This window comes from Cucurbita pepo, chromosome LG12, assembly GCF_002806865.2.
Source record: "Cucurbita pepo subsp. pepo cultivar mu-cu-16 chromosome LG12, ASM280686v2, whole genome shotgun sequence".
NCBI lineage: Eukaryota > Viridiplantae > Streptophyta > Magnoliopsida > Cucurbitales > Cucurbitaceae > Cucurbita > Cucurbita pepo.
This window is the reverse complement of record NC_036649.1, coordinates 6389922-6414951: the sequence shown is the minus strand read 5'-3', so window position 1 is coordinate 6414951 and position 25030 is coordinate 6389922. Positions and strand designations below refer to the sequence as shown.

Genomic DNA, 25030 nt, shown 5'->3' with positions numbered 1-25030 from the left:
CTGAACGTGAAGGTTTACTTTCGTTTGGCTATGTGAGAATCTTCGCTTTGAAAAAGGCAAAACTACATAATTAAATTAAGTTATAAACCTTAATTAAAATTAAGGCGCTAATTAAGTTTGTTTGTTAGGAAAAAAAAAAGGCGCTAATAGTTTGAGCAAGCTGCAAGTGGGAGAAAATTATAATATAAAAAAATAAAAGAAAGTAAAGGAGAAAATTGGAAAAAAGAAAAAAGACAAAGGACAAAAATGGCAATTTTCCATCATCCATTATTATGTCGCATGTCATGTCAAGTCATGTCATGTATGCGGGCTATGTTATGTGGATACGGCATTGGCAGTATGATGACCAGCCCATGACATTACATAAAATTCCTCCTTCCAAAAATACCCCCCAAAATTTTAAATTAAAAAAGTTGGAAAATGGAATTTAATTACAATTATCCAAAAATAAAAAATTCATTTTATTTGAATTTAATAATAATAATAATAATAATAATAAAAAAAGAATTTAAAAACCGAGACGCATGCAAGAGACCTCATCATGGTGTCCTCTGCGCCCCCCCTCCCCTCGTTTCGCCTTTTGTATTTTTCAAGCATCCTTCTTCGTGCCTCCCCTTTTTAATACCCCTACTCTTTCCACTAATTACGTCTTTGCCACCCACTTTCAACCCTTTACTGGTCGTGTTGCTCTTGACCATTGTTCCGGTTCATATTCTTTTATTGACCAAATTACCCCTAATAATTCCACTTTATTATTTATTTTACATCTAATATTTTGGAAATTTTTTTTTTTTTGTCAAGGAATATAATTTTAAATTTCCGATTATGCGTCTAATAGATCTATGACCTTTTTTTTTTTTAGTATAAACGAAATTTAGGGACTGAATAGATATAAACTCAAAAGTTTAGGGATGGGATAGATGTAAACTTAAAAATTAAATTTGAAATTAAATTTAAAAATTATATAATATATATGTTTAAGGGAGTGTTAGATATAAAATTTAAAGTATTTTTTTTTATAAGAAAAGAATTAAAAATATATTTTGTTTAAGAAAAATTACAAAGATGGAGGGACAATATGGACAATTTAAATAGTAAAAAGAACGAGTTGGAATGGTAGGTTAGAAACAGAAGGAAGGGCATTTTGGTAATTACGTAGCATCGAAATATTATTATTTTTTAAATAATAATTATAAAAACATGCTCCATTTCCGCCTGCACAGTGGAGGGAAAGACCAAACTGGTTTGGAGCAGAGCCGAAAGTGACGAACCAATGGAAGCTCAGAGGTGAAACAAAATCCGCATGAAAACTAACAAAAAAATATTCACAGTAATCCTCGAGGAACCTCTCTCTCTCTCTCTCGTTCTTTCATTGAACCATTGAAAGCTGAGCCGTATGCTGTAGAAATCAGGTTCCACTCAGACCTCAAATCGACTTCTGTAGCAATCCGCTTGCTTTTTCTTTTTCTCTCATCAATACGGCTCTATGGTGTTCATTTTGGGTTAGTTTGTTGGTTCTGAATCCCCACAAGATGGTTTGGAGATTGGGTGTGGTTCTCATCAACCAGCACCCCGATGATCGGCGATTCATGGCGATTTCCGAGGGATCGTTTTGAGTATTTCGTGGCTAGATTCTTAGTGACTTTGGTTGATTTTTGAGCGATGATTATGCTGAATCTTCGGTGGGAATTGAAGAATTAGCTAATGGACTATTTGCGTCTGAATCAGTTTGTATTCCCCTGTTTATTTAGGTTTTTTTTAGTGGTTTCTATGCTCTGGAAATTCAGATCGTTGTTATTTTCTGAAGCTCAACCTTGGTTTGAAGTTCTGATCTCGAAATTTTAACTTATCCTTGTGTTTGGCGCTTGTCTCACTTTGACTCTACAAGGATTAGTGCCTTCCGGCCCCGGATATCGCTTTCGTTTATTGATTACTGTTACTAGGATTTTGCTGGAGGGTTGTAGATTGATAAATTTGCGTGTGTTTGTTTCTCCTTTTGGGCTGTGCAAGAACTGCTCAAACTTTTGCCCAATTTAGCAAAGTGGGTTCCTGAGAATTTCGAGGTAGAAATTTAAAATGGCTATGTCCTGCAAGGATGGTAACAAACATGGTATCGACAATGGCAAATATGTTCGGTACACACCGGAGCAGGTTGAAGCCCTTGAGCGGCTCTATCATGAATGTCCAAAACCCAGTTCCATTCGTCGTCAGCAGCTTATCAGGGAGTGTCCCATTCTCTCTAATATCGAGCCTAAGCAAATCAAAGTCTGGTTTCAAAATAGAAGGTATTCATTTAACCATTTTTACTTTACTTTAAAGAGTTCATACAATAATAACCCATTTGATAATGGCAGAAGTAGATTTAGAACAAGATGAAAGCCTGTTAGTTAGAGTATTAATTGCCATTCTTACAATAGTACATTTGTTCTTCAGATGTCGTGAAAAACAGAGGAAAGAGGCTTCTCGGCTACAAGCTGTGAACAGGAAGCTTACGGCCATGAATAAGCTTTTAATGGAGGAGAATGATAGGCTGCAGAAGCAGGTTTCGCAGCTGGTGTATGAAAATGGCTATTTCCGCCAGCATACTCAAACTGTAAGTTTGAACAGCACACTTTTTTCTCCATTTTCAATTCATGGGGTTCCCTGAAAATTGTTAATTTTTCAAGAATGAAGCACCATTTTCGATCGAATGGAGAAACTAAACGATTCTTTATACTATTGTTCTTGAATTTCTCTCTGTGTCTGTTTATCTATTGATGAGTAACAATTTGATTTGTGATGGAATTTCTGCAGACGACGCTTGGAGCTAAAGATACAAGTTGTGAACCGGTGGTAACAAGCGGTCAACACAATTTGGCATCTCAGCATCCGCCAAGGGATGCTAGCCCTGCAGGGTTAGTGGGCATTTAGTTGTTGGGTCCTTTTCTAATCTGTGACCACATTGCTGTCCGCGTTTGCAGATGAGTAATTTGTTTCCGTATTTTTTTTCAGACTTTTGTCCATTGCAGAAGAGACTTTAACAGAGTTTCTTTCAAAGGCCACTGGAACTGCCGTGGAGTGGGTCCAAATGCCTGGAATGAAGGTGTTCCTTTGCCCCTTCTTTCCATTAAACGTTAAATTATGCTTGTCTGACATTGATTTCATTATGCTAATATATAATCAGTAAATATTATTGTATTTAATTCTTCGACTTTCGATTGTCTTTTACGTGTTTGAGGTATTGCTTGGCTTTCTTTTACTTTCTACATTAGAATGGGATAAAGATCATCTTTGTAAGCAGTTTTCTTGCTTCTTCCTTGTATAGCCTGGTCCGGATTCCATTGGAATCGTTGCTATTTCTCATGGNTTTGTTTCCGTATTTTTTTTCAGACTTTTGTCCATTGCAGAAGAGACTTTAACAGAGTTTCTTTCAAAGGCCACTGGAACTGCCGTGGAGTGGGTCCAAATGCCTGGAATGAAGGTGTTCCTTTGCCCCTTCTTTCCATTAAACGTTAAATTATATTTGTCTGACATTGATTTCATTATGCTAATATATAATCAGTAAATATTATTGTATTTAATTCTTTGACTTTCGATTTTCTTTTACGTGTTTGAGGTATAGCTTGGCTTTCTTTTACTTTCTACATTAGAATGGGATAAAGATCATCTTTGTAAGCAGTTTTCTTGCTTCTTCCTTGTATAGCCTGGTCCGGATTCCATTGGAATCGTTGCTATTTCTCATGGTTGCCCTGGTGTGGCTGCACGTGCCTGCGGCCTGGTGGGTCTAGAACCTACTAGAGTAAGTGCCATGACTATTAAATTTGAGTCCACATTCAAGTTTAGGCTTGTGAGACTGCAAAAATGACTAATATAACTTTCAGGTTGCTGAAATCCTCAAGGATCAGCCATCGTGGTTTCGCGATTGCCGAGCTGTGGATGTCCTAAATGTGCTGCCAACAGCCAATGGTGGAACCATTGAGCTGCTTTATATGCAGGTTACTACTTCTTTCTAAATGACTTTCATTCCTGTTCTTGGCTCTCATGCATCTAAGTCACTTTGACACTTCGTCTCCCTGGTTTTGTAGCTCTATGCGCCTACAACATTGGCGCCTGCTCGAGACTTCTGGTTGTTGCGCTACACTTCTGTTTTGGAAGATGGTAGCCTTGTGGTATGTTATGTTACACCTTGCTTTGAAGTTTCAACTACATTTATTCATGTGGGCTGGTTGTCTGAAATCGCTGGTGGTTTGATGTATATAGATCTGTGAGAGATCACTCAAGAACACTCAGAATGGTCCAACCATGCCTCCAGTGCAGCATTTTGTCAGAGCCGAGATGTTGCCGAGTGGATATCTGATAAGACCATGTGAAGGAGGTGGTTCGATCATTCATATCGTTGATCATATGGATCTGGAGGTAGTATATTCAATTATACTTTCCTTATCTTCTCAGTCAGCTCATCTCTTTTAATCTACATGGCCAATACTAATTTGAGATACTTGATTCATTAATTAGCCATGGAGTGTTCCAGAAGTATTGCGTCCATTGTATGAATCAAGCACTGTTCTTGCTCAAAAGATGACGATGGCGGTAAGATAAATTATGGACGTTTCTGTAGGATTGGATGACGAGTTGTTTAGTTGTAAGATTATTGTAATTGCAAAATATATTCATACATTGTTTTTCTCATTTCTATTTAGGCTCTACGCCAGTTGAGGCAGATAGCTCATGAAGTTTCACAGTCAAATGGAACAGGCTGGAGTAGACGCCCTGCAGCCCTACGTTCACTTGGTCAAAGGCTCACCCGGTTAGCATACAACGATCGATTCTCAATATCTGCTTTAATTATGTAGCTTGGTTGATTGTTTTAATGCTGGGAATATCTTATAGGGGGTTTAACGAAGCACTTAACGGGTTCAACGATGAAGGATGGTCCGTGATGGGAAATGATGGCATGGATGATGTAACTATTCTCGTAAATTCATCTCCTGACAAGCTAATGGGATTGAACATTTCATTCGCAAACGGATTTTCTGCCATCAGTAATGCAGTTTTATGTGCTAGAGCATCGATGCTATTGCAGGTAAAATCGTTTTCATTNAAATTCATCTCCTGACAAGCTAATGGGATTGAACATTTCATTTGCAAACGGATTTTCTGCCATCAGTAATGCAGTTTTATGTGCTAGAGCGTCGATGCTATTGCAGGTAAAATCGTTTTCAATATTTCTTTGCTGATAAAATGATTGGAATTTTTTGTTTCACCTTCAATTTGATCACTGCAGAATGTGCCTCCTGCAATTCTACTGAGGTTTCTGCGGGAGCACCGGTCCGAATGGGCAGACAACAATATCGATGCTTATTCAGCTGCTGCTGTTAAGGTTGGTCCTTGGAGCTTACCAGGGTCCAGAGTTGGAAGTTTTGGGAATCAAGTAATACTTCCTCTGGCTCATACCATCGAGCACGAAGAGGTGAGTTGCATCACNAAGTTTTGGGAATCAAGTAATACTTCCTCTGGCTCATACCATTGAGCACGAAGAGGTGAGTTGCATCGCGAACGTATTGCAATGAATTATTACTCTTACGGCCATTGGCCAATTTCTTGCAGTTCATAAGACCAAATTTGTTTTGTTGACCTCAGTTTCTCGAAGTGATTAAACTGGAAGGCATTGGCCATACTCCTGAAGAGGCAATGATGCCTAGAGAAATGTTTCTTCTGCAAGTAAGTAATACTTAAGCAGGCGACTAGTCTCATTTACTAGCTAATAAGCTCTGGTTAGGTCTATTGTTCTACAAGAATGAGTTTCGATCTAACATCTTTATATCCTACTCGTACTTTCATTTCAAGTTCATGGCGACTATCAAAAAACTAGTTCTCGGTCCTTATGGTTGTTTTCTGTTCTGATAGCTCTGCAGTGGAATGGATGAAAACGCTATAGGCACTTGTGCTGAGTTAATCTTTGCTCCAATTGATGCCTCGTTTGCCGACGATGCGCCTCTTTTACCCTCAGGGTTTCGGATCATACCACTTGATTCTGGAAAGGTAGGTGTAATTAAATCATGGTTTTGGATTATTCCTTCTCTTGGATGGGTTCTTTGGGGCTAGTGAAGTGTGATTCATTAGTGAATCTCAAAGGAAGGGTGGGGCATTGTGCAATGTAGAATTTGAGCTCTCTCTCCTATTATTTTGATATTATTGAGCAAATGTTTCAGGAAGCATCCAGCCCGAATCGCACACTCGATCTTGCTTCTGCTCTTGAAATTGGTCCTGCTGGAAATAGAGCACCAAATGACTCTGTAAATTCTGGGTGTTCAAGGTCTGTAATGACGATTGCGTTTGAATTTGCATTTGAGAGCCATATGCAAGAACATGTGGCATCGATGGCTCGACAATATGTTCGTAGTATTATATCATCGGTCCAGAGGGTTGCATNGGCATCAATGGCTCGACAATATGTTCGTAGTATTATATCATCGGTCCAGAGGGTTGCATTAGCTCTCTCACCTTCTCATTTAAGTTCACACGGCGGACTACGATCTCCACTTGGCACTCCTGAAGCACAGACGCTTGCTCGTTGGATCTGCAACAGTTATAGGTATAGTTTATCTTCTTACATGTTTCTCCAATTCCACTGGTTAAAGAGATCCTCATCTTCATGGCTCTTATTCAACCTGTGAATTACGAAGTTTGGGTGCTTAAATCTTGCTTATTACAGGTGCTACTTGGGGGTGGAGCTATTAAAATCTGGAATCGAAGGAGGGGAGCTTGTCCTGAAAACATTGTGGCATCATTCAGATGCAATCATGTGCTGCTCTCTAAAGGTGTGTTCCTTGTAACAAAGCATCTTGCGAAAATAAATTTTACATCGAGCAAATGGCATCATATTCGATGAGAATGACGTTAAAATCTCGAGAAATGATGAACTGTTAGTTTCCAACTAGGGCGACTTTAGAGTTCCGTTGATCTTAAAGAAGTTATCAAACTTCGAACAGCTTGTTATAGTAATCCATTTCAGTTCACATATTTATGTGCATTACTTCATTTATAACCTTTGTAGTCTATGCAGGCATTGCCAGTGTTCACTTTCGCCAATCAGGCAGGCCTCGACATGCTCGAGACAACCTTAGTCGCACTTCAAGACATAACTTTAGAAAAGATATTCGACGACCATGGAAAAAAGACTCTCTGCTCAGAATTTCCACAGATAATGCAACAGGTCCACCCAATTTACCAATCTTTTTACAATGGAAAATTGTCGCATATCATTCTCGAAGTCATTAATAATACGTTGCTCTTGTTTTCTTAGGGATTTGCTTGTCTTCAAGGAGGCATATGCCTATCGAGCATGGGCCGACCTGTTTCGTATGAACGAGCCGTAGCTTGGAAGGTGCTAAACGAAGAGGAAAATGCACACTGCATCTGCTTTATGTTTGTGAACTGGTCCTTTGTCTGATGCTAAGATTCCCCAAATGAAGTTGAAGACTTATTTAATGTAAGATCTCTTTTATTAGCTATTTTGTTTATGTAAACTTTGGATCTCTGTAAGAGAGAAAGACAATGAATTGGGCTGCCCCTTCAGTAAAAGACCATATTTTATTAGAACAAGCTTCATATAGATACATGCTGTTTATAGGTTAGAAATGAAGATGGCCTAGAGCTTAATATCAATAGTTTCCCAGAATAGATACCCTTCATCATTGACACTCAACTAGAAGTTTACCGACTTGTTTAAGAAGCCCACCTAGAAAAAATGACCTTTCAAACCAGGCTATGAAACTAGGTGTTGAAGAACACTGAAAAGAGCAGCTAAAGTGGCTAAAATTAGGAGATCTCAAGCAAAATGACTTAGTTTTGTAGTTTGAGATTGTTGAGATCCTCTGTTCTTATGATGGCTGGAATGCAACTTGAACTCCTAGCAATCCCACCTTTCTTTTGGGCTGCTGCAGCTTTGTCTCTAGGACTCAAAGACTTAGCTCTAAGACCACCTCTCCCATCCATCCTACTCTTCTTCAACATCTCTCTCATTGCCTCAGCCTGAAACAACACCGGATAAGCCCTCCCCAATTTGTTGAACCTTGCGCAGGCGCTCATGTGAGCGTTCAACGCCGCCTCTTTGCTCCCTCCATGCTTCTCCACCTCTCCTTCCACAGCCTCAGAGCATAGCCCGCATATCAACTTCCCAAGGAACTTGTCTCGCATCCGATCGATGTACTCTTGAGTGTACTCCTCACTCATTCCACAACACTCACACCGCGCATCCTCGATCTCAGATATCGGTGGAAGCGCATCCTGTTTGGTATCCGATGTTATAGCCAACTCCTTCCCTAACTCCATGGATATGTCTGAGATTGTTCTTTGGAGGGCATTGGATGAAAGCCTTGGTGCCTTGGAGAAGTTGTTGCTCCTTGGAATAGCTTCTCCATGAGGTGCCATTTTGACAATAGTCNTGCTCCTTGGAATAGCTTCTCCATGAGGTGCCATTTTGACAAAAGTCTTGAAGAACTTGAAGAACTTGAAGAACTTAAAGAACTTGAATGGGTTCAAGGGCTTTGATTGAAATGAATGAGGACTCTAATGGTTGTATAAGTTATTTATAATAGATATTGGTGATGAGTATGAAGCCAAGGAGTTTCTGTGGATGGAAGCAGACTCACTTGTCAATTACTCATGTTAACGTGAAGAATCATGAACATGCACAAATCTTCCAGAGATTTATGCCTACTTGTGCTTCCCTTTTTGTTCCCTCCAAATAAGTTCGAACGGATGCAATTTTCACACGCCGAAAGCTCTCGAGTTTTCGATTTATTATATAATATTCTCTGTTTTCGAGTTTCAGTTAATAAACTCACATCTTCACCATTCTCGTTATTCTCTTGAGTAATAAAATGATTCCTAATAATCTTTTAATACAGTTATGTCATCCTTCGTTATTTTTACGATCAATTTGAGCATAACTTAACTGTTTACGAAAAAAAAGAATATATATATATATATATATATATTTTGATGGTTAACATTCATTTGAACTTAGTTATCAACAAAAATTTCACTTTTCTTTCAGTTGAAGTATCACAAGGGGTCTCCTTTAAGTCATGTTTTCACATTGAAGTTTGCTTTTTGGAGTTGGGTGATCAATTAATGCAGTGTTAAAATCCGATGTATATTAATTAGATATACTCGATGAAATGTCTTCTTAGTTCAATAAATTTATAGTAATTACGTTTGACGATGAATAACATCGATAAATAGATGGAACTGTCTGCACTATGACTCATTTGCTAAAGTGATGATGGTCGCTCAATGGTCAAGATCTTTCTTAAAATTCTTAGTGAGGTCATAACCTATGTTGATTATGAATATGACACGATGATTTATAAATAAAATAAATAGAGAAATTAACGTTATAATTTAACTGTATATATTTTATAAACCCGTGGTTAATTTACTATTTTAAATAATGTACTCAGTAAATTTAAAAATTAAAAGAAGAAAAGGTAAATAAAAAGTGTTGGTTNATATATATATATATATATATATATATATATATATATATATATATATATATTTTGATGGTTAACCTTCATTTGAACTTGGTTATCAGCAAAAATTTCACTTTTCTTTCAGTTGAAGTATCACAAGGGGTCTCCTTTAAGTCATGTTTTCACATTGAAGTTTGCTTTTTGGAGTTAGGTGATCAATTAATGCAGTGTTAAAGTCCGATATATATTAATTAGATATACTCGATGAAATGTCTTCTTAGTTCAATAAATTTATAGTAATTACGTTTGACGATGAATAACATCAATAAATAGATGGAACTGTCTGTACTATGACTCATCTCCTACAGTGCGATGTAGGTTATATGATGATCGCTCAATGACCAAGATCTTTCTTAAAATTCTTAGTGATGTCAAAAACTATGTTGGTTATGAATATGGCGGGATGATTTATAGAGAAATTAACGTTATAATTTAACGGTATATATTTTATAAACCTGTGGTTAATTTACTATTTTAAATAATGTACTCAGTAAATTTAAAAATTAAAAGAAGAAAAGGTAAATAAAAAGTGTTGGTTTAGGGTTCACGAGTTTGCAGTGTTGAGCCACACACAGACTCCACATCCCATTTTCCAACACAATTATTGACAACCATTAAAAAACAATTAATTAAATAAACAAAAAGAAAATACTTTTTTATATATTTAAATTGTATATTTTATATATATATAATTTTAGAAAAACAAAATTAAATGTGGTGTTATTTGGTATGTCCTGACGTTGTGATTCATGTTGAAGGCCCATTTTGAAAGCCCATCAACATTACTTTTGGGCTCGATTGTGGACCATCTTATTGGGCCTTTTACTTTCCATCGCGGCCCATAACTTTTCTAAAAGCTGAACCAGCTCTTTTTTCCCCCAGATATTGCTAAAAGGAGCGGCGGTATCAACATTTTGATCACGTGCTCTATGTTTTTTTAATCACACCGTCCAGCCAGGCTTAAATAGCACGTGTTGTTTGAAACTGTAATACGTGTCAAATTACTCACAAATTTCACTAATTTAATTCGTTATGCAAATCTCAAAAGTAAATAGTAATTAGCACACTTTATTATTAAAATAAAACATTTAAATATCATGTTTTATTGTTATTATTGTTTTTTAATATCAATATGTTCCCAGCCTCGTTGAGCTAACGAAAAAAAAAACCTCTCTTTAATTTCTCTTACTCATGTTTAAACGGAGATTTCCCTTCTTATTTATTGCCGGTTATCGTCGAGATTCACATAGAGACTCAGATATTACAAAACTCTCTTTCTATGTTAGTGAGAGTGAGTAGGCTGGTAGTCACCCTGTGACCTCATGATATGAACCAAGAGACATCAATCATACAATATATTTCAACGAATATGTGAAGAAAATATTGTTGAAATTATCAAAAGATATTTCAATTCATGCCACATTGATGAAGAATGAAGTTTCATGTTATAAATTTTGGGTGGATTATAATTTAGAGTAATTTAGAGTTACTGTATTTCATTAATGTATTTTATAACTTTTTATTTACATTAGGTTACAACTACATAATGGTTAATTATGACCATTAAATATGAATGTTACCCCTAAAATAGAGTAAAAAAATATAGTAAAAAGAGCATTTGTGCTCTCTCTAGCCAATGGCTAAGTTTCTTTGCAATTCTATGTAGTTTAGGTTGTATGTAGAATCATTCAAACTCGACATGATCAATCTTGCTTGTGGAGTGATTCAAATCTCAAACAAGTGTTCTTGCGTGAGATATTTGATCAACAAGAATCATTCAAGCTAGACATGATTGATCTTGCGTGTGGAGTGATTTGAATCTCAAACAATGTTCTTGCCTTGAGATATTCGATTAACAAGGTAATCCGAATCTTATTCCCCTTGTATTGATTCCTTATATTATCACCTCAGATCATCCTTCTCATCTCATCTTACTTTGGCTATACTTCTATGTGTTAGGTTGAATGACACTGTGACCTACATGGGTCACGACCTCATGTATTTATAGATGTGTATAATCAGGATTACATTGTAACAAACCATGAAATCATAGATTTGGTAACAAACAAGTAAATTAGTAAATTATGTACAGATATGATCTATTCTATGTTTAAACAATATGTAGCCAACCACGTGTAGCTTCATACGAGAATCTTTAGATAAAAGGCTAAAAATGCACTCATCAATCAGCTCAACCCCATTTTCTATTTCGCTTTGTCACAGTGAAATCTCACATCGGTTGGAAAAGAAAACAAAATATTTTTTATAAAAGCGTGGAAACCTCTTCCTAACAGACACATTATAAAAGCCTTAGAGAGAGACGAAGAGACAATATCTACTAGCATTGAGCTTGTGTCATAAAAGCATGTAAGAGGGAGCAGTAAATCGTCGAATGAAGAGCCAGGTCAGTCAGTAAACTTCAAAGATTATACGTCAGGAACTCCTAGCAACAAACTTGTCAAGTTGAAGCGGCAGACAGAGTAGCAATTGTTGGATGATGGAAATCCCACATCGGCTAATTTAGGAAATGATCATGTGTTTATAAGTGAGGAATACTAACTCCATTCGGGAAGCCCAAAGCAAAGCCATGAGAGCTTATGCTCAAAGTGGACGGACAATATCATACCATTGTGGAGAGTCGTGTTTGTCTAACACAGTGAAATTTAAGTGAATAAATTAATATTATATTTAATAAGAGAAAATGATTGGCTGAAATTGCAAAAATTAATAAATAATAGAATTTGATTAGCACACCGTACACTCATCGCCGAGTTTCCTTAACCCATACGCCCTCCGCGCCTCCCAAATTTCCACTATAAATACCCTCCTCACCCTTTCCCATCACCGTGCGTTGAAAAAACACCTCATTTTCAATCTCTCCTTCTCTCTCTTCTTCGCTCTCTCTCTCTCTAGAAAATGGAAAACAATCTTCCGGTGATATCCAAAAGGCTCTGGAAATTGGTACGCGTCGCTTATTTCCTCCTCCGTAAAGGCATCTCCAAGAGCAAGCTCATTCTCGACCTCAATCTCATGATGAAGCGCGGCAAAATCGCCGGAAAAGCCATTACAAATCTCATGTTCCACCACCACTATCACGGCGGCGCCACTCCTTCCTCCTCCGCTGATCAACTCCCTATCGCCGTTGGTCCCGATGATTACGAATTCAACTGCAGCGATAGTCCCGCTTTCCCTTCTCTCCACTTCCCTGCCTTCCACAAACGCCGTCGTAACCAAAACCACACCTCCTCCTTCTTCGCGTGTGCTCACGCTCCTCCAACACTTGACGATGACGCTGCTGCCGTTAATGCCGTTAAGGCTGCTGTCGAGATTTTTAACTTCCACAGCGGCGCGTCGTCTCCCTCCCTTGTCTTAGGGCGCGTCCGCCAGCTAAGGATAACGGACTCTCCGTTCCCTCTACATGACGCCAACGCTGATTCATCGGTTGATAAAGCCGCCGATGAATATATCAGCAGGTTTTACAAGGAGCTTAGGCTTCAACCCACGGCCGACGAGAACTGAATTCCGACGCCGGTCACCGGTCACCGGTCACCGGCAGCTCCAAGCTAATAATTATATATAATCTTTTAGTCACGTGGCATTGCTGTTGTGCTAATTACAACACGTGTATTAGTTTTGCAAAGAAAATGGAAATAAAGGGAGTTGTTTGTTTTGTCTAATTTATTTATTATAATTTTTTTTAATTTTTATTTAATTCAACATCTACCTAGCTTATATTAATTTAAAATATGCCCAATAAAAGGAGAAATTATTTGAAAAAGACCGGTTGAAAATTATTAGAAGATTCCCACATTGACTAATTTAGAGAATGATCACGTGTTTATAAATAAGCAATATCATATTATTATTCACTCTCTTGTGATGTGAGTGAATAATTTTCGAAATAATCTATATCAAAATACTAGCGAAAATTCAGATTGCTATTTTGACCCATTTTGTTCGTATAATTAGCATCTCAATTTTCGTGTCATGTCGTATAATTATACTCAAGTTGAGTTATTAAGCATAATTTAAAGAGCAGTGATTAATTTAATTTAATAATTATGTTGAGGATTGAGGGTTATTGGGAATAAGTCCCACATTGGTTAATTTAGTGGAAGATCATGAGTTTATAAGTGAAGAGGGAATGAGTCCCACATTGGTTAATTTAGTGGAAGATCATGAGTTTATAAGTGAAGAGTAATTTATATTCATGTCATGTCATATAATTATACTAAGGAGCGATGATTTATTTAATATTTTTTATAAAATTATAAAAGAGTTAAAATTGATGAAATGGTATATAATGTATGTATGACATGGAAAATGTTGAAAATAAAAGCCGTTTTGAACATAGAAAAGGTGAGCTTTTACAGCCTTAACACCACACCTCCCACTAGCCAAACAGTGAAGGATTCCACCATCTTAAAGCTTTTGATCAGCTGGCCCCCTCTATATATATATATATATACATATATATACACATCCCTTTGTTTATGTAAAGCTTGGCATGCGAGAGATTTGGTTTGTATTCTAGTGGGATCTGTAAATGCTTCCCTTTAGCTCGAGGTTTTCAACACGTGCACGTTCTACATCGGTTTCGTTAGAGTCTAAACTGATGAATAGGACCGTTGATGCGACACCCGTGTAAAAGAGAGCTAAATCAATGAATCGAGACCACGTTCAAATAAATTTGATCTTGAGAATGTTAAATCATAGTTAAGAAAGACATAAAAGAATCGATAGTTACTACCTATATTAACGATGTTCGAAATTATAAGAACTAGAAACTTCAGCATGTTTGCCTTGAAAGAATCCTAGTTGGGTGACCTCCTAAAATTTTTTTTTCTCGAATGGAAGAGAGTGAAAACAAAATAGTTCAAATCAAGTAGGTATCATAGCGATTGTGACGTGATATAACAGCTCAAGCTCACCATTAGCAGATATTGTCCGCTTCAGCCTGCTACGTATTGTTGTTAGTTTCACAACGTTAAAACACATCTACTAAGGAGAGGTTTTCACACTCTTGTAAGAAACGTTTTGTTTCTCTTTCCAACCGACGTGTGATCTCACAATCCACCCACCTTACGGGCTCAGTGTTCTCACTGGCCCACCGCCCGATGTCAAGCTTTGATACCATTTGTAATAGTCAAAATCTACCGTTAGCATATATTTTCTACTTCGGTCCGTTACTTATTGTCGTTAGTCTCATTATTTTAAAACGCGTTTACTATAATGTTCTGTTTTACTCTACAACCGACGTGGGATCTCACGTGTGATGTAACATGAAAATAGTACCATTGTTGTGTACGGTACAACGTTGGAGAATGCTAAAGAAACCGTCCGGCCTTCTCATTTCTCTGATCCGATACATCCCCCCTCTTTAAAAATATCTCCCATTTAATTTTCTTCCCGCTTTATTTATTATTTATTTTTTTTATTCAACAAAAATTCATCAAATTATTTAAAGATTTTCAATCATATATTCTTTTAAAGTGTAAAATTAAATGTCATGATATATATATTTTTTTAAAGTATGATTATAATTTCTGTTTAATTATTATAATTATTTATTTTAATTTGACTAAATAACTTTATATATTTGAAATAATTATAAAGATTAAGTAATCAATTTGTCATCAACCTTCAGGTCCCGGTAGCTATCTTCCCTTAGAAATGAGCTTCTTTTAAACAATTCAAGTGCTCGAAAGACGGTTTCCATGAATTCGACCATATTTAAGTAATAGTTTTAATTATATAAAAAAAAAGAGGATAATTTAAACATAATAAATATTAAAAATGAGAAAAGCATTTGGTTGGAAGGTTCCTTGAAATTCCAAAGAGAGGAGGATATGATATTTTATTAATAATTATTTAAAAGAAAATAGAAACAATAAATAAATATATATAGAGAGGTAGAGACTTACCACTTAAGGCATTCCAAAAGCGGCCGTTTGATTAAAATCCAACCGTCCATTTGATTTTCAATATTTTCAACTTTTAATATTCAACCCTAAACCCTATAAATAATTTTTTCTCGTGTTGTCGAGCATATGTCTCGAGCTCGACAGACCAACGAAAGTTACTTTCGAGATTCAAATACAAAATAAAATAACTAAAAACGTGAATTTTTACCTACCCATAACTCATAAACCATGATTAATAATTTCCCTCATTCAATTATCCCGATCGTACTTCATAATCGCGTCAGGTCTCTAAGGTGAATAACCTCTGGTCGATGGAACAATGTAAGCAGGGAAAGTCGGTACAATAGATCATTACTCTTGAAAAAAGGATTGGCTTTGAGGGTTGGGCACGAAGGTCTCGGTCCCGAATCGTTGGTTGTTGGTGGACTCCTCCAGCTGCTCCCGTGACGAGAGCGAATTGTTGCGTGTCGAATGATTTTACTCTTACTAATGTTTTCGTGATTGTGTAACAACTGTAAAACGTAAATAAGTAATATAAGAAAACAAGGTGCGGCGCCCGAAGATTGAAGTACTAACTAAAAACCTCGAGTATGCAATGAAAAAGCGTCAAAATTATAAAGGCGAGTTATGCTTTTTAAAAGGCTCAATTTTTTTCATGAATGCCAACGTCTTTCCTTTCCCTATCTACCCACTAACTTATAAAGCTTGCCACCATCCTTTACCTAATTCAAACCTTCCTTTTACAATAACACCTTCTAAACCGTAATTTCTAATTAGGTTCATTATTGTTACCCGAAATATTCAGTTACATTAATTATTGCTTACGTATGCATATGACTATTATGGGACGTTTATATATTTTGTTGGTTTTAGACTCTGTTAAAGGAGTTTGGCTGGAATCCAATTGAAGGTAGTCGAGGTGGACAGTCTTGCACGTGACAACTATTATCAGTGCAGTACTTGCTGCATGTCACAATCACACTGTTTTTTACAGTGGACTTTTGCGATTGTGCGACACTCACTCCCAACACTGAGTGAGTCAAGCCAATTTGGATTTGTGTCGCCTATGACCAAACAACATATGTGCATGCTTTTGGCCCCATTTTGAGAATAATGCTTTAGAAAACATGGGGCCGAGAGAGGTTTTTGAAAGAGAGTTTGAAAGTCTATTATATGACTGTAATCAAATAAAGAAATACTACAGCTTGGGCTGCACTCTAGATTGGGCTGTACCTGAGATTTTAAGAGATCTTTTACTCTAGCTCGGGCTATAGTGTAGCCCGACTGCCATAAAATATGCACTCTTGACCAAATGTTTGAACGTTAACGTTGATCCGTTTCATGTTGAACTAAAAAAATAATTAGAAAACAAAGGTAACTGATAAAAAAATCTTGATATATCATTAAATTGTTTGTTTTTAACCATTAAATAATTTTTAATAGACATATTTAGATAATATTTAAACAATGTTAATTGACACATAAAATTCAATCTACAATAAACTAAATCTAATTTAATTTTTAGAAAATCAGAAAATAGCTTTTATGACTTTAATGAAGCCCAACATGCAACCGAAGTCCAGGCCCATAAATCTATGTATTGGGCTGAGATTCGGGTTTGGGCTAAGATTCGGGTTTGGGCAGAGATTCGGGTTTGGGCCAATGCCGGTTCAATGATAAACTGACACGTTGTACGCTTTTCCACTGTGCAGACACTTGAACCCTTTTCCCTCTCGGTCACCGTCGGGATCTCTCTCTCTCTCTCTCTCCCCTCTTCTCCCGCGCTGAAATCACTCCGACAACGAAATTTCTCAGCGGTGATTAACGGTCGGGGGTTTGTATTGCGAGATATCTGTTCCTGTGCTTAATTAGGCGTTTGGTACATTCCTCTGAAACTTTTGGTTGTATTTCTCTCTTACGGCTCTTCTTTTATTGTCGAAATCGGCTTTCTAGGGTTGCATCTTTGCCTGTTCCCAATTGGTTGGGGTTTTTAGTTCGGTGGGGTGTGGTTAGAGGAGTAAACTAGGTTTGTGGCGTTTTTGTGGATTTATGAGGAGAATCTTGGTCTCTGTTTGGGGCTTTGAGCGTAGGATGATTCTTGAAGGATGAACGATGCCGGTACTGCGTAGCGGAGTGCGCAGGGGCCGGGCAAAGCAGAAGATAGACGTGTTGAGTCCGATCGAGCCTCAAGGGGAGGCCATTGCGACGAGAACAAGGAGGAGGAAGGCAGCAGCGGCAGTAAAAGTGGTGCCTAATAATAACGAGAAACCATTGCAAGAAGGAAACGATCAGCAGCCGCCACCGGTCAATGATAAGGTAGCTGCTGAGGTAGCGACTCCAGAGGAGAATCGGGTGTCGAAGGAAGCTTTTCGTGTCAGAGGTGGAGACGAGTTTGGAATTGCTGAAATAGGAGACGCTGCTGGTGGAGCCAAGAAGGAAGAAGCAGGGGAGAAGAAAATGGATGATCACGACAGTGGAGCAGGAAGCAATGATAAAGCTCACGCTGTTGAAGAAGAAGGAAGCACAGCACCGCTTCCTGAAAAGGTTAGTTTTTAGACAGCCGCAAAAATGAGTTCAAATTTTAGACAGCTGCAAGAATCCATACATCTGTTGTTGCATAGTACGCTGAATTTGTTGAGTGAATGAATGGAGGACTATATATGAGAATAGACTTACTTAGTTGGAAATTTCCCTACTTGACAATAGATTTACTTGATCCATCTTAGTTTCACACCCAGTTTTTTAATGGCTCATCTCATGACCATATCCTTATTGACTGACAATGTTGAATTATCATAACTTTGAGCTCCCTTGAGTTTTCTTGACGTGGGTACTGCATAACTTTACATTTTAGTCATTATCATTCTTCATTTTAGAAGTAGCTTCATTTATTGTTACCCCATTAATATTTTTCCCTAAAAAACCCTACAGATTCAGGTGGGTGGTTCCCCACTCTACAGGATAGATAGAAAGCTAGGTAAAGGTGGATTTGGACAGGTTTATGTTGGACGGCGTGCCTCCACTGTTAATACAAATGAGAGAACCGGCCCGGGTGCTGTGGAGGTAAGCATCAATTCCCACCCCTCTCTCCCTCTCTCTCTATATATGTGTTACATTGGACGAAGTTTCTGATGATAGGTGGCTTTGAAATTCGAGCATAGAAGTAGCAAGGGATGTAATTATGGACCACCTTATGAGTGGCAAGTTTATAAGTGAGTGGTTGTATAGACTCTCTCCATTGATTTTCTTTGATTACTTTTTGTTGTGATTCTTATACTGTATCTATCCCACAGCACTCTTGGTGGTAGTCATGGTGTACCACGGGTGCACTACAAGGGCAGACAAGGTGACTACTATATTATGGTATGTTCTTATCTGGCTCGCCTTCTGGTTACATCTTACATTGTTTTGAAGGCTATATTTTAGGTCGTTACATGCCACTTTAATGTTTTAGGTTATGGATATGCTGGGGCCAAGCTTGTGGGATGTTTGGAATAATAACGCTCATACGTGAGTAAAAACGAAACTTTGCTCAACTCCCATTTGAACGTGGTTTTAGTATTGTTTTTTTTTTTTTTCTTTTTTTTTCTTATTTCAGAATGTCTGTTGAAATGGTTGCATGCATTGCAATTGAAGCAATATCCATATTGGAAAAAATGCACTCTCGCGGGTAAGGGTCATGTTGGGAGCCATTTAGATCTGGTTTCTATTATTAGTGTACCTAATTTATAATTATATTGCTTCATTAGGTATATTCATGGTGATGTCAAACCCGAAAATTTTCTGCTTGGTCCTTCAGGGACCCCAGATGAGAAAAAGTTGTTTTTGGTCGATCTTGGACTAGGTATACCCATGACTTGTACCTTTTTTCATTTAAAATTCATTTTGCACGTTGCATTACTCTTCGTTTTTATCGTTGTCAGCAACTAGATGGCGCGATGGTTCTGGCCAGCATGTTGAATATGATCAGAGACCTGATGTATTCAGGTTCACCTTTATCCTGTTTTATTCTATAAACCTCTTTCTTTTCCATCCTCTCAAGCTTTTGTATTCCTGATTCTGTCTGTTGTTGATGGTCGTGGTTCATTTGTGTTCTTCTTCGACAGAGGAACAGTGCGCTATGCTAGTGTACATGCTCATTTAGGAAGAACTGGTAGCCGGAGAGATGATCTAGAATCTCTTGCCTACACCCTAGTTTTCCTTCTTCGTGGTCGTCTACCATGGCAAGGATATCAGGTTGACCTTTTCTTAAGTTGAATAGTCTCTTTTGTCCTGTATATAATTTCCTTTACCATGTTGATGATGCTTTTCTTTGGAAAAAAAATTCTATAAGACCTAACCGTGAAGCTGGTTACAGGGAGAGAACAAAGGATTCCTTGTTTGCAAGAAGAAGATGGCTACTTCTCCAGAGACTTTATGTTGCTTTTGTCCACAGCCCTTCAAACAGTTCGTTGAATATGTGGTGAACTTGAAGTTTGATGAAGAACCTAATTATGCAAAATATATTTCACTTTTTGATGGAATCATTGGCCCAAATCCTGAAATCAGGCCAATAAATACAGATGGTGCTCAAAAGGTATGATGCTCAGATAGAAATTTGTGCCCCCCACCCCAATTAGTTAAGTTCGAGGTTTGACATCTTATTACTGAATTTCCATCTTCTGAAGCTCATTTGTCAAGTGGGGCATAAGCGAGGCAGATTGACTTTGGAGGAGGAAGACGATGAACAACCAAAGAAGAAGGTTCGTATGGGCATGCCTGCAACCCAATGGATCAGTGTTTATAATGCTCGGCGGCCAATGAAGCAAAGGTATTCATGCATGTTTATAATGATGCTAATCTCATAGCTCGTATAAAAGTCGAGGTAAAATCGATCTAGCTATTTGAAATAACGAATGATTTTGTTGTTTAGGTATCACTATAATGTAGCTGATGTAAGGCTTGCGCAGCATATTGAGAAAGGGAATGAGGATGGCTTGTTTATAAGTAGTGTGGCCTCGTGTCAAAATTTATGGGCCTTAATCATGGATGCTGGCACTGGGTTTTCATCACAAGTTTATGAACTTTCACCCCATTTTCTTCACAAGGTTACTTTTATTTTTTGCCCCAGATGGCGTCAATAACCTTTATTGGTTTTGAAGTTAGTTATTGATGACTTGGTTGTGAACTGAAGGAATGGATCATGGAGCAATGGGAAAAGAACTATTACATCACAGCAGTAGCCGGAGTCGTTAATGGGAGCTCATTGGTTGTAATGTCTAAGGGTCGGTTGGAATATTTTACCCCATCTTATATAAGATCGATGCCATCTTCATTCTATTAGCTGAATCTCAATTTAATGATTCCAGGCACACAATACTTGCAACAGTCGTACAAAGTCAGTGATTCTTTTCCTTTCAAATGGATTAACAAAAAGTGGAGAGAGGGATTCTATGTAACGGCAATGGCCACCTCGGGAAGTCGGTGGGGCGTTGTTATGTCCCGTGGTGCAGGATTTTCCGATCAGGTTATTTTTCACATCATGAAAGGATAATATCTTCTAATCTGGTTATACAAAATTACAATGTGCAAAACTGACCTGACCGTTGTTCTTAAACTTCAGGTGGTCGAGTTGGATTTCTTATACCCTAGTGAAGGTATTCATCGCCGATGGGACTGTGGGTATCGAATCACTGCAACTGCAGCAACCAGTGACCAAGCAGCCCTCGTTCTCAGCGTGCCAAGGCGAAAGCCTGCTGACGAAACACAAGAGACACTTAGAACATCAGCATTTCCAAGTACCCATGTCAAGGTATAGAACTCTGATTCAGTAAATGATGGTGATGATTCAGTTCCCTTCATTAAATTGTCTAAATCTATCATTTCCTACTGCAGGAGAAATGGGCAAAGAACCTTTATATTGCGTCCGTATGTTATGGAAGAACAGTTTCGTGAACTTCTGTTATCTGTTCTAACAAAAAGAGAGAAAAAAGAAAAAAGAAAAATGACACACGCAGAGACCTTGGTATTCAGGGGGCTATCCAAGCTTAGAGAACTGCTTTTGGTGACCTAGTCGAATTAAATGTAATTAAGTCAATACCAACTGTTAGAATATTTGTGAATTATGCCATTTATAGAAATATTTGCCCCATTGTCCATGATAACTTAAGCCTTGCAATTTGTTTCAAATCTTTTCTCCCTCTCTGTACACGCACTCACACTAGAAGACAAGTGAGAAAAAAAGGAAAGAAGTACCTCTATGAAGTTTGATCCCCAGTATGTTGAAAAATTGAACCACTTTTCAAGTGCCCCCTGGCTCCAAGCAGTTTTAATGGCTGGATCACCCTTTTCCTAAACGAGAACATGTATCCTTCTGTGCTCAGACAGGTTGCATAATAATCACTAACAGAAGTATTTTCGGTTCAGTTTATAGCTCTGACAGTACCCAATTTTTTACGGTAAATCCCAAGCAACAGCTTGTAAATGTACCTTCTGAGGAATGAAGATTCGGGATTCCATTTACATTGAAGTTGGTCTGAATTGTACTCTGAAGGCCTGCAGCAACAATCTCCACAAATTTACTTTTTTCCCAAGCAAATAAGGAAGTAGAGCGCATGATCATGTCTTTCCTGTATAAATAAGCCATAAAACTAAGTAAGATGACATGATTTGAAACATTTCTCGCACTAATGACTTCTTTCTCCCTTTATATGATGATCTTGTTAATTTTTTATAATAATAATAACAATAAAATAATGAGCAATTACCGTTGGGTATGAAGCTTTCCTGGTAACCAGACAATTATAGTACTTATATTCTTCCCCGTGGTTGGTTGGTTTATAGAATCTGGATTTGGGTTTCGCCTTTTGGCATTTTTTAGAAAACAATTAAGTATTTTGTGTTATTTGCAACTCTCTAAAGAAGTATATGAATTGTCTGGGAAAGCTTACTAGTTCTCCATGGCAATTAACTCGGTAACTGAGGCACGAAGCAACGTCATACCTAAGAAATCAAAGGAACATTAGTAAGATTCCTCAATTCAATAGCAAAAATCACGAGTCTTGACCAAAGAAGATCAAGCAGAAACAGAGCTTGCTGAAAGCAGACTGATGTGCTTATATTCAAGTATCAATGACTTTTCTGTAAACCATCGAGTTGAAACTAGAAGAGACAAGCATTTCATAAAATCTTCTCATCAGATAATGATATATGATAGGTCCATAAGCTATGCCATTGCCATACACCATACACCAACAAAAGTAATAGATACATCTCAACGATAATACTGACTGTAAATAGAGCAAGATGACTAAACATAAACATTAGGGGTTAGTTGAAGCAGGGAATAATGCTAGAGCTTTTATGGTTTCGACATGTATAGGCATGAACCATCAACTTTACATTGGCATCAGGGTAAGAAAATTGAGTATAAAAGCTCTATGTTAGACGATAAAAATCAAAATCTAATTATTATCACATGTACCAAAGTTACCATGTAAATATCATTGCAGCCAACTTTCAACCACTTTTTCAACTTTGTTTCTAACTCCGTGGAGCTAAGTAATCTATATCCCGACTTCTGTAAAGCTTTCTTACAGGATTTGAACTGAATGTCAGTCTTATCAAGGGTGTGACATCCTGAATGACTGCAAATAATAGATGTCTGAGAAGTTAGCATTGTTTATACGGAGATTTGTCTTCCACTAGTTTTTCCAAGTGTGAAATGAAAATAAACTCAAGATACTTGCACAGTGCTAGGATTTTAGGTAGCTAAACTTGAGGCACTACATCTGACTAGGGACTGATTATCGTCTATAATATGTCAATAATCTATGGAAATTGTGCTTGTATGAATGTGAACATATGATTCCATCACGGATCAAGCTCATGTAATGTAACAGCATTGTATTTTCTACTCTGAATTTTTCTCACCATGCATCGTCTATTGACGAAAAGGCTTTGAATGCTAATCTTGAAAGATCAGTTGCATTGCCTGCATTAAATTTTCAAGTAACGATTTCAAGTTTGCCAAAAGGTGTAAAAAGTGAAAAACTTACTGTTGAACTGCAAATAATAGTATCTTAGCCAAAGATCTAATCATGCAAGGAGGCACTACAGTTTTCAAATCACAGTGCATGTTATGACTAGAACATAGACTTCCTGGTTCAGCCTCGATGTCACCATTCTGTGAAGGTTTGAACACAGGATCGTGGCATCAAAACGACACAGGTTGAAACTGTCAGGACCAGGTTTTCTCAATTAGAAACCCGAGGTTCATTGTTGAACGTCAATACTACTATAAGCAGCAGAATGCAGAGACTCTAGATGTGCTTGGTATGCAATGCAAGAAGCACTAACCATAATCACAGGCTATAGCAATCCCTGCTCGTCTGCTAAGCTTAAACTAACATGCTTCAGAACTGCGAGTTTCAAGTTACATTGCCTATGGATCCTTCCACTTGAAATCTCTTGATAAAAGACTTGATAATATAAGTACAAATAAATTACCAATCATCGTGCACACAGCAACTTGAATAATTCTAGGCACGAATGAGTTACCAATCAATGTGCAGCCCCTCCCTCTACCAGCCTCGTGTCGTGCAAGATAATAAAACAAAACCATCGTAGAGCCAAAAGATATAAAACTATGCATACACCAATAACCGAAGCACATTAGCAATCCAAAGGAGCACTTCAGATAGAATTTCTACAACTCATCGGCAATGATGCGGAATTTACCTTTGAATTCAGGTGGTCCAGATGACGGTGCGTCAGTTAAAAAAGTAGTGTCCGAATAATTAAGTACAAGTTTCGGAGGCGGAGTCGGAGGCGAAGGTGATGACGAAGGTAGAGGTGGAGGCCGCGCTTTTTTACAACTACTTCGCAATTAATTTTTCTGAATCTCGAACCAGTCATGCACCTAGGCAGATAAGAATTACCAAATATCAACAGACACAATGGATAAGAAAAAAATCGAAGACCTGTACCGCAGTGACGGGAGATTTTCTAGCGCGCCACGGGGAGCAACTGCAGAAAAATCAAGCATGAAAGGAAAGACACGATGATGGATTGCACAAATACTCGTTTGAAGAAGCGATCGAAGCTTTACAAAAACTGCACACTACAACCTGAAATGAAGTACCAAATCTTGGAAAAGCACTTGACCAAGTGTTCGATCTTCAGAGTCCTTTAAGATATTATCCATCTCCACAATCTCTACAATTAGCGGCACAATAAATGGAAATACAAAATCGAAATCGGCAATTTCAAATCAGAAAATGCAGTAAGGAAGTTCTGCGCATAACTCGAACAGGAAAACTAGACTCGGACGCATCGATTGAAAGACATAAACTCAAGCATAGCATAAGATCTTGCCTCAGCTAGTGTGAATTAGAATGGAGAATCATCCCAATCCCTTGACGAATTCCGATACTCCATCGGCAAACACAGAAGAAATTATGCAGAGCGTAGAGAGAAGTGATTAGAAGTAAGAAGTCTACTTCTTGGATTGGGACATATTACTCAGACTTTCCTCCTTACGAGCTACACAATTACAAATTTAAAAAAATATGTTAAATTACATTTTTAACCTCTCTTCAATTTTAATTC

The 25030-nt window shown here is 37.6% G+C and overlaps 4 protein-coding genes and 2 long non-coding RNA genes across 10 annotated transcripts; 3 read left to right on the top strand and 3 right to left on the bottom strand.

Annotated features, from left to right (window-relative positions):
- The first annotated feature begins 1235 nt into the window (after nt 1-1235).
- On the top strand, nt 1236-7578 carry LOC111807175 (homeobox-leucine zipper protein ATHB-15). The gene is made up of 19 exons (XM_023692766.1): nt 1236-2285; nt 2434-2593; nt 2794-2894; nt 2992-3082; nt 3683-3778; nt 3861-3974; nt 4065-4148; nt 4240-4395; nt 4495-4569; nt 4680-4786; nt 4870-5062; nt 5264-5449; nt 5620-5700; nt 5887-6021; nt 6192-6388; nt 6449-6574; nt 6695-6800; nt 7046-7195; nt 7286-7578. The coding sequence occupies exons 1-19, from the start codon at nt 2077-2079 to the stop codon at nt 7430-7432; spliced, it is 2514 nt and encodes an 837-aa protein (XP_023548534.1). The 5' UTR covers nt 1236-2076; the 3' UTR covers nt 7433-7578.
- LOC111807174 lies at nt 7558-8720 on the bottom strand. The gene is made up of 2 exons (XM_023692765.1): nt 8483-8720; nt 7558-8425 (listed from the first exon to the last, which is right to left on the bottom strand). Exon 2 carries the CDS (start codon nt 8410-8412, stop codon nt 7825-7827), a length of 588 nt encoding a protein of 195 aa, XP_023548533.1. The 5' UTR covers nt 8413-8425; nt 8483-8720; the 3' UTR covers nt 7558-7824.
- Nucleotides 8721-12434: 3714 nt separating this feature from the next.
- LOC111807092 lies at nt 12435-13037 on the top strand. Its single transcript, XM_023692669.1, has one exon. It carries the CDS (start codon nt 12435-12437, stop codon nt 13035-13037), a length of 603 nt encoding a protein of 200 aa, XP_023548437.1.
- A 4109-nt stretch (nt 13038-17146) lies between these two features.
- On the top strand, nt 17147-21607 carry LOC111806654 (casein kinase 1-like protein HD16). The gene is made up of 16 exons (XM_023692033.1): nt 17147-17986; nt 18374-18505; nt 18581-18654; nt 18736-18805; nt 18897-18952; nt 19041-19112; nt 19192-19286; nt 19366-19429; nt 19549-19678; nt 19800-20018; nt 20110-20252; nt 20355-20529; nt 20616-20706; nt 20791-20948; nt 21045-21233; nt 21317-21607. Exons 1-16 carry the CDS (start codon nt 17555-17557, stop codon nt 21374-21376), a joined length of 2160 nt encoding a protein of 719 aa, XP_023547801.1. The 5' UTR covers nt 17147-17554; the 3' UTR covers nt 21377-21607.
- LOC111806656 lies at nt 20814-22296 on the bottom strand. 3 transcript variants are annotated; one of them, XR_002816853.1, is made up of 4 exons: nt 22189-22296; nt 21911-22050; nt 21677-21823; nt 20814-21174 (listed from the first exon to the last, which is right to left on the bottom strand). It is a non-coding gene; the product is annotated as an uncharacterized LOC111806656 (long non-coding RNA). The 3 variants fall into 3 exon arrangements; XR_002816855.1 differs by having other exon boundaries at nt 21677-21794; XR_002816854.1 differs by having other exon boundaries at nt 21677-21772.
- A 75-nt stretch (nt 22297-22371) lies between these two features.
- LOC111806657 lies at nt 22372-24934 on the bottom strand. Of its 3 annotated transcripts, XR_002816856.1 has the most exons (4): nt 24161-24934; nt 23354-23414; nt 22914-23067; nt 22372-22423 (listed from the first exon to the last, which is right to left on the bottom strand). It is a non-coding gene; the product is annotated as an uncharacterized LOC111806657 (long non-coding RNA). The 3 variants fall into 3 exon arrangements; XR_002816857.1 differs by lacking the exon at nt 22914-23067; XR_002816858.1 differs by lacking the exon at nt 23354-23414.
- Between the last annotated feature and the right edge of the window lie 96 nt (nt 24935-25030).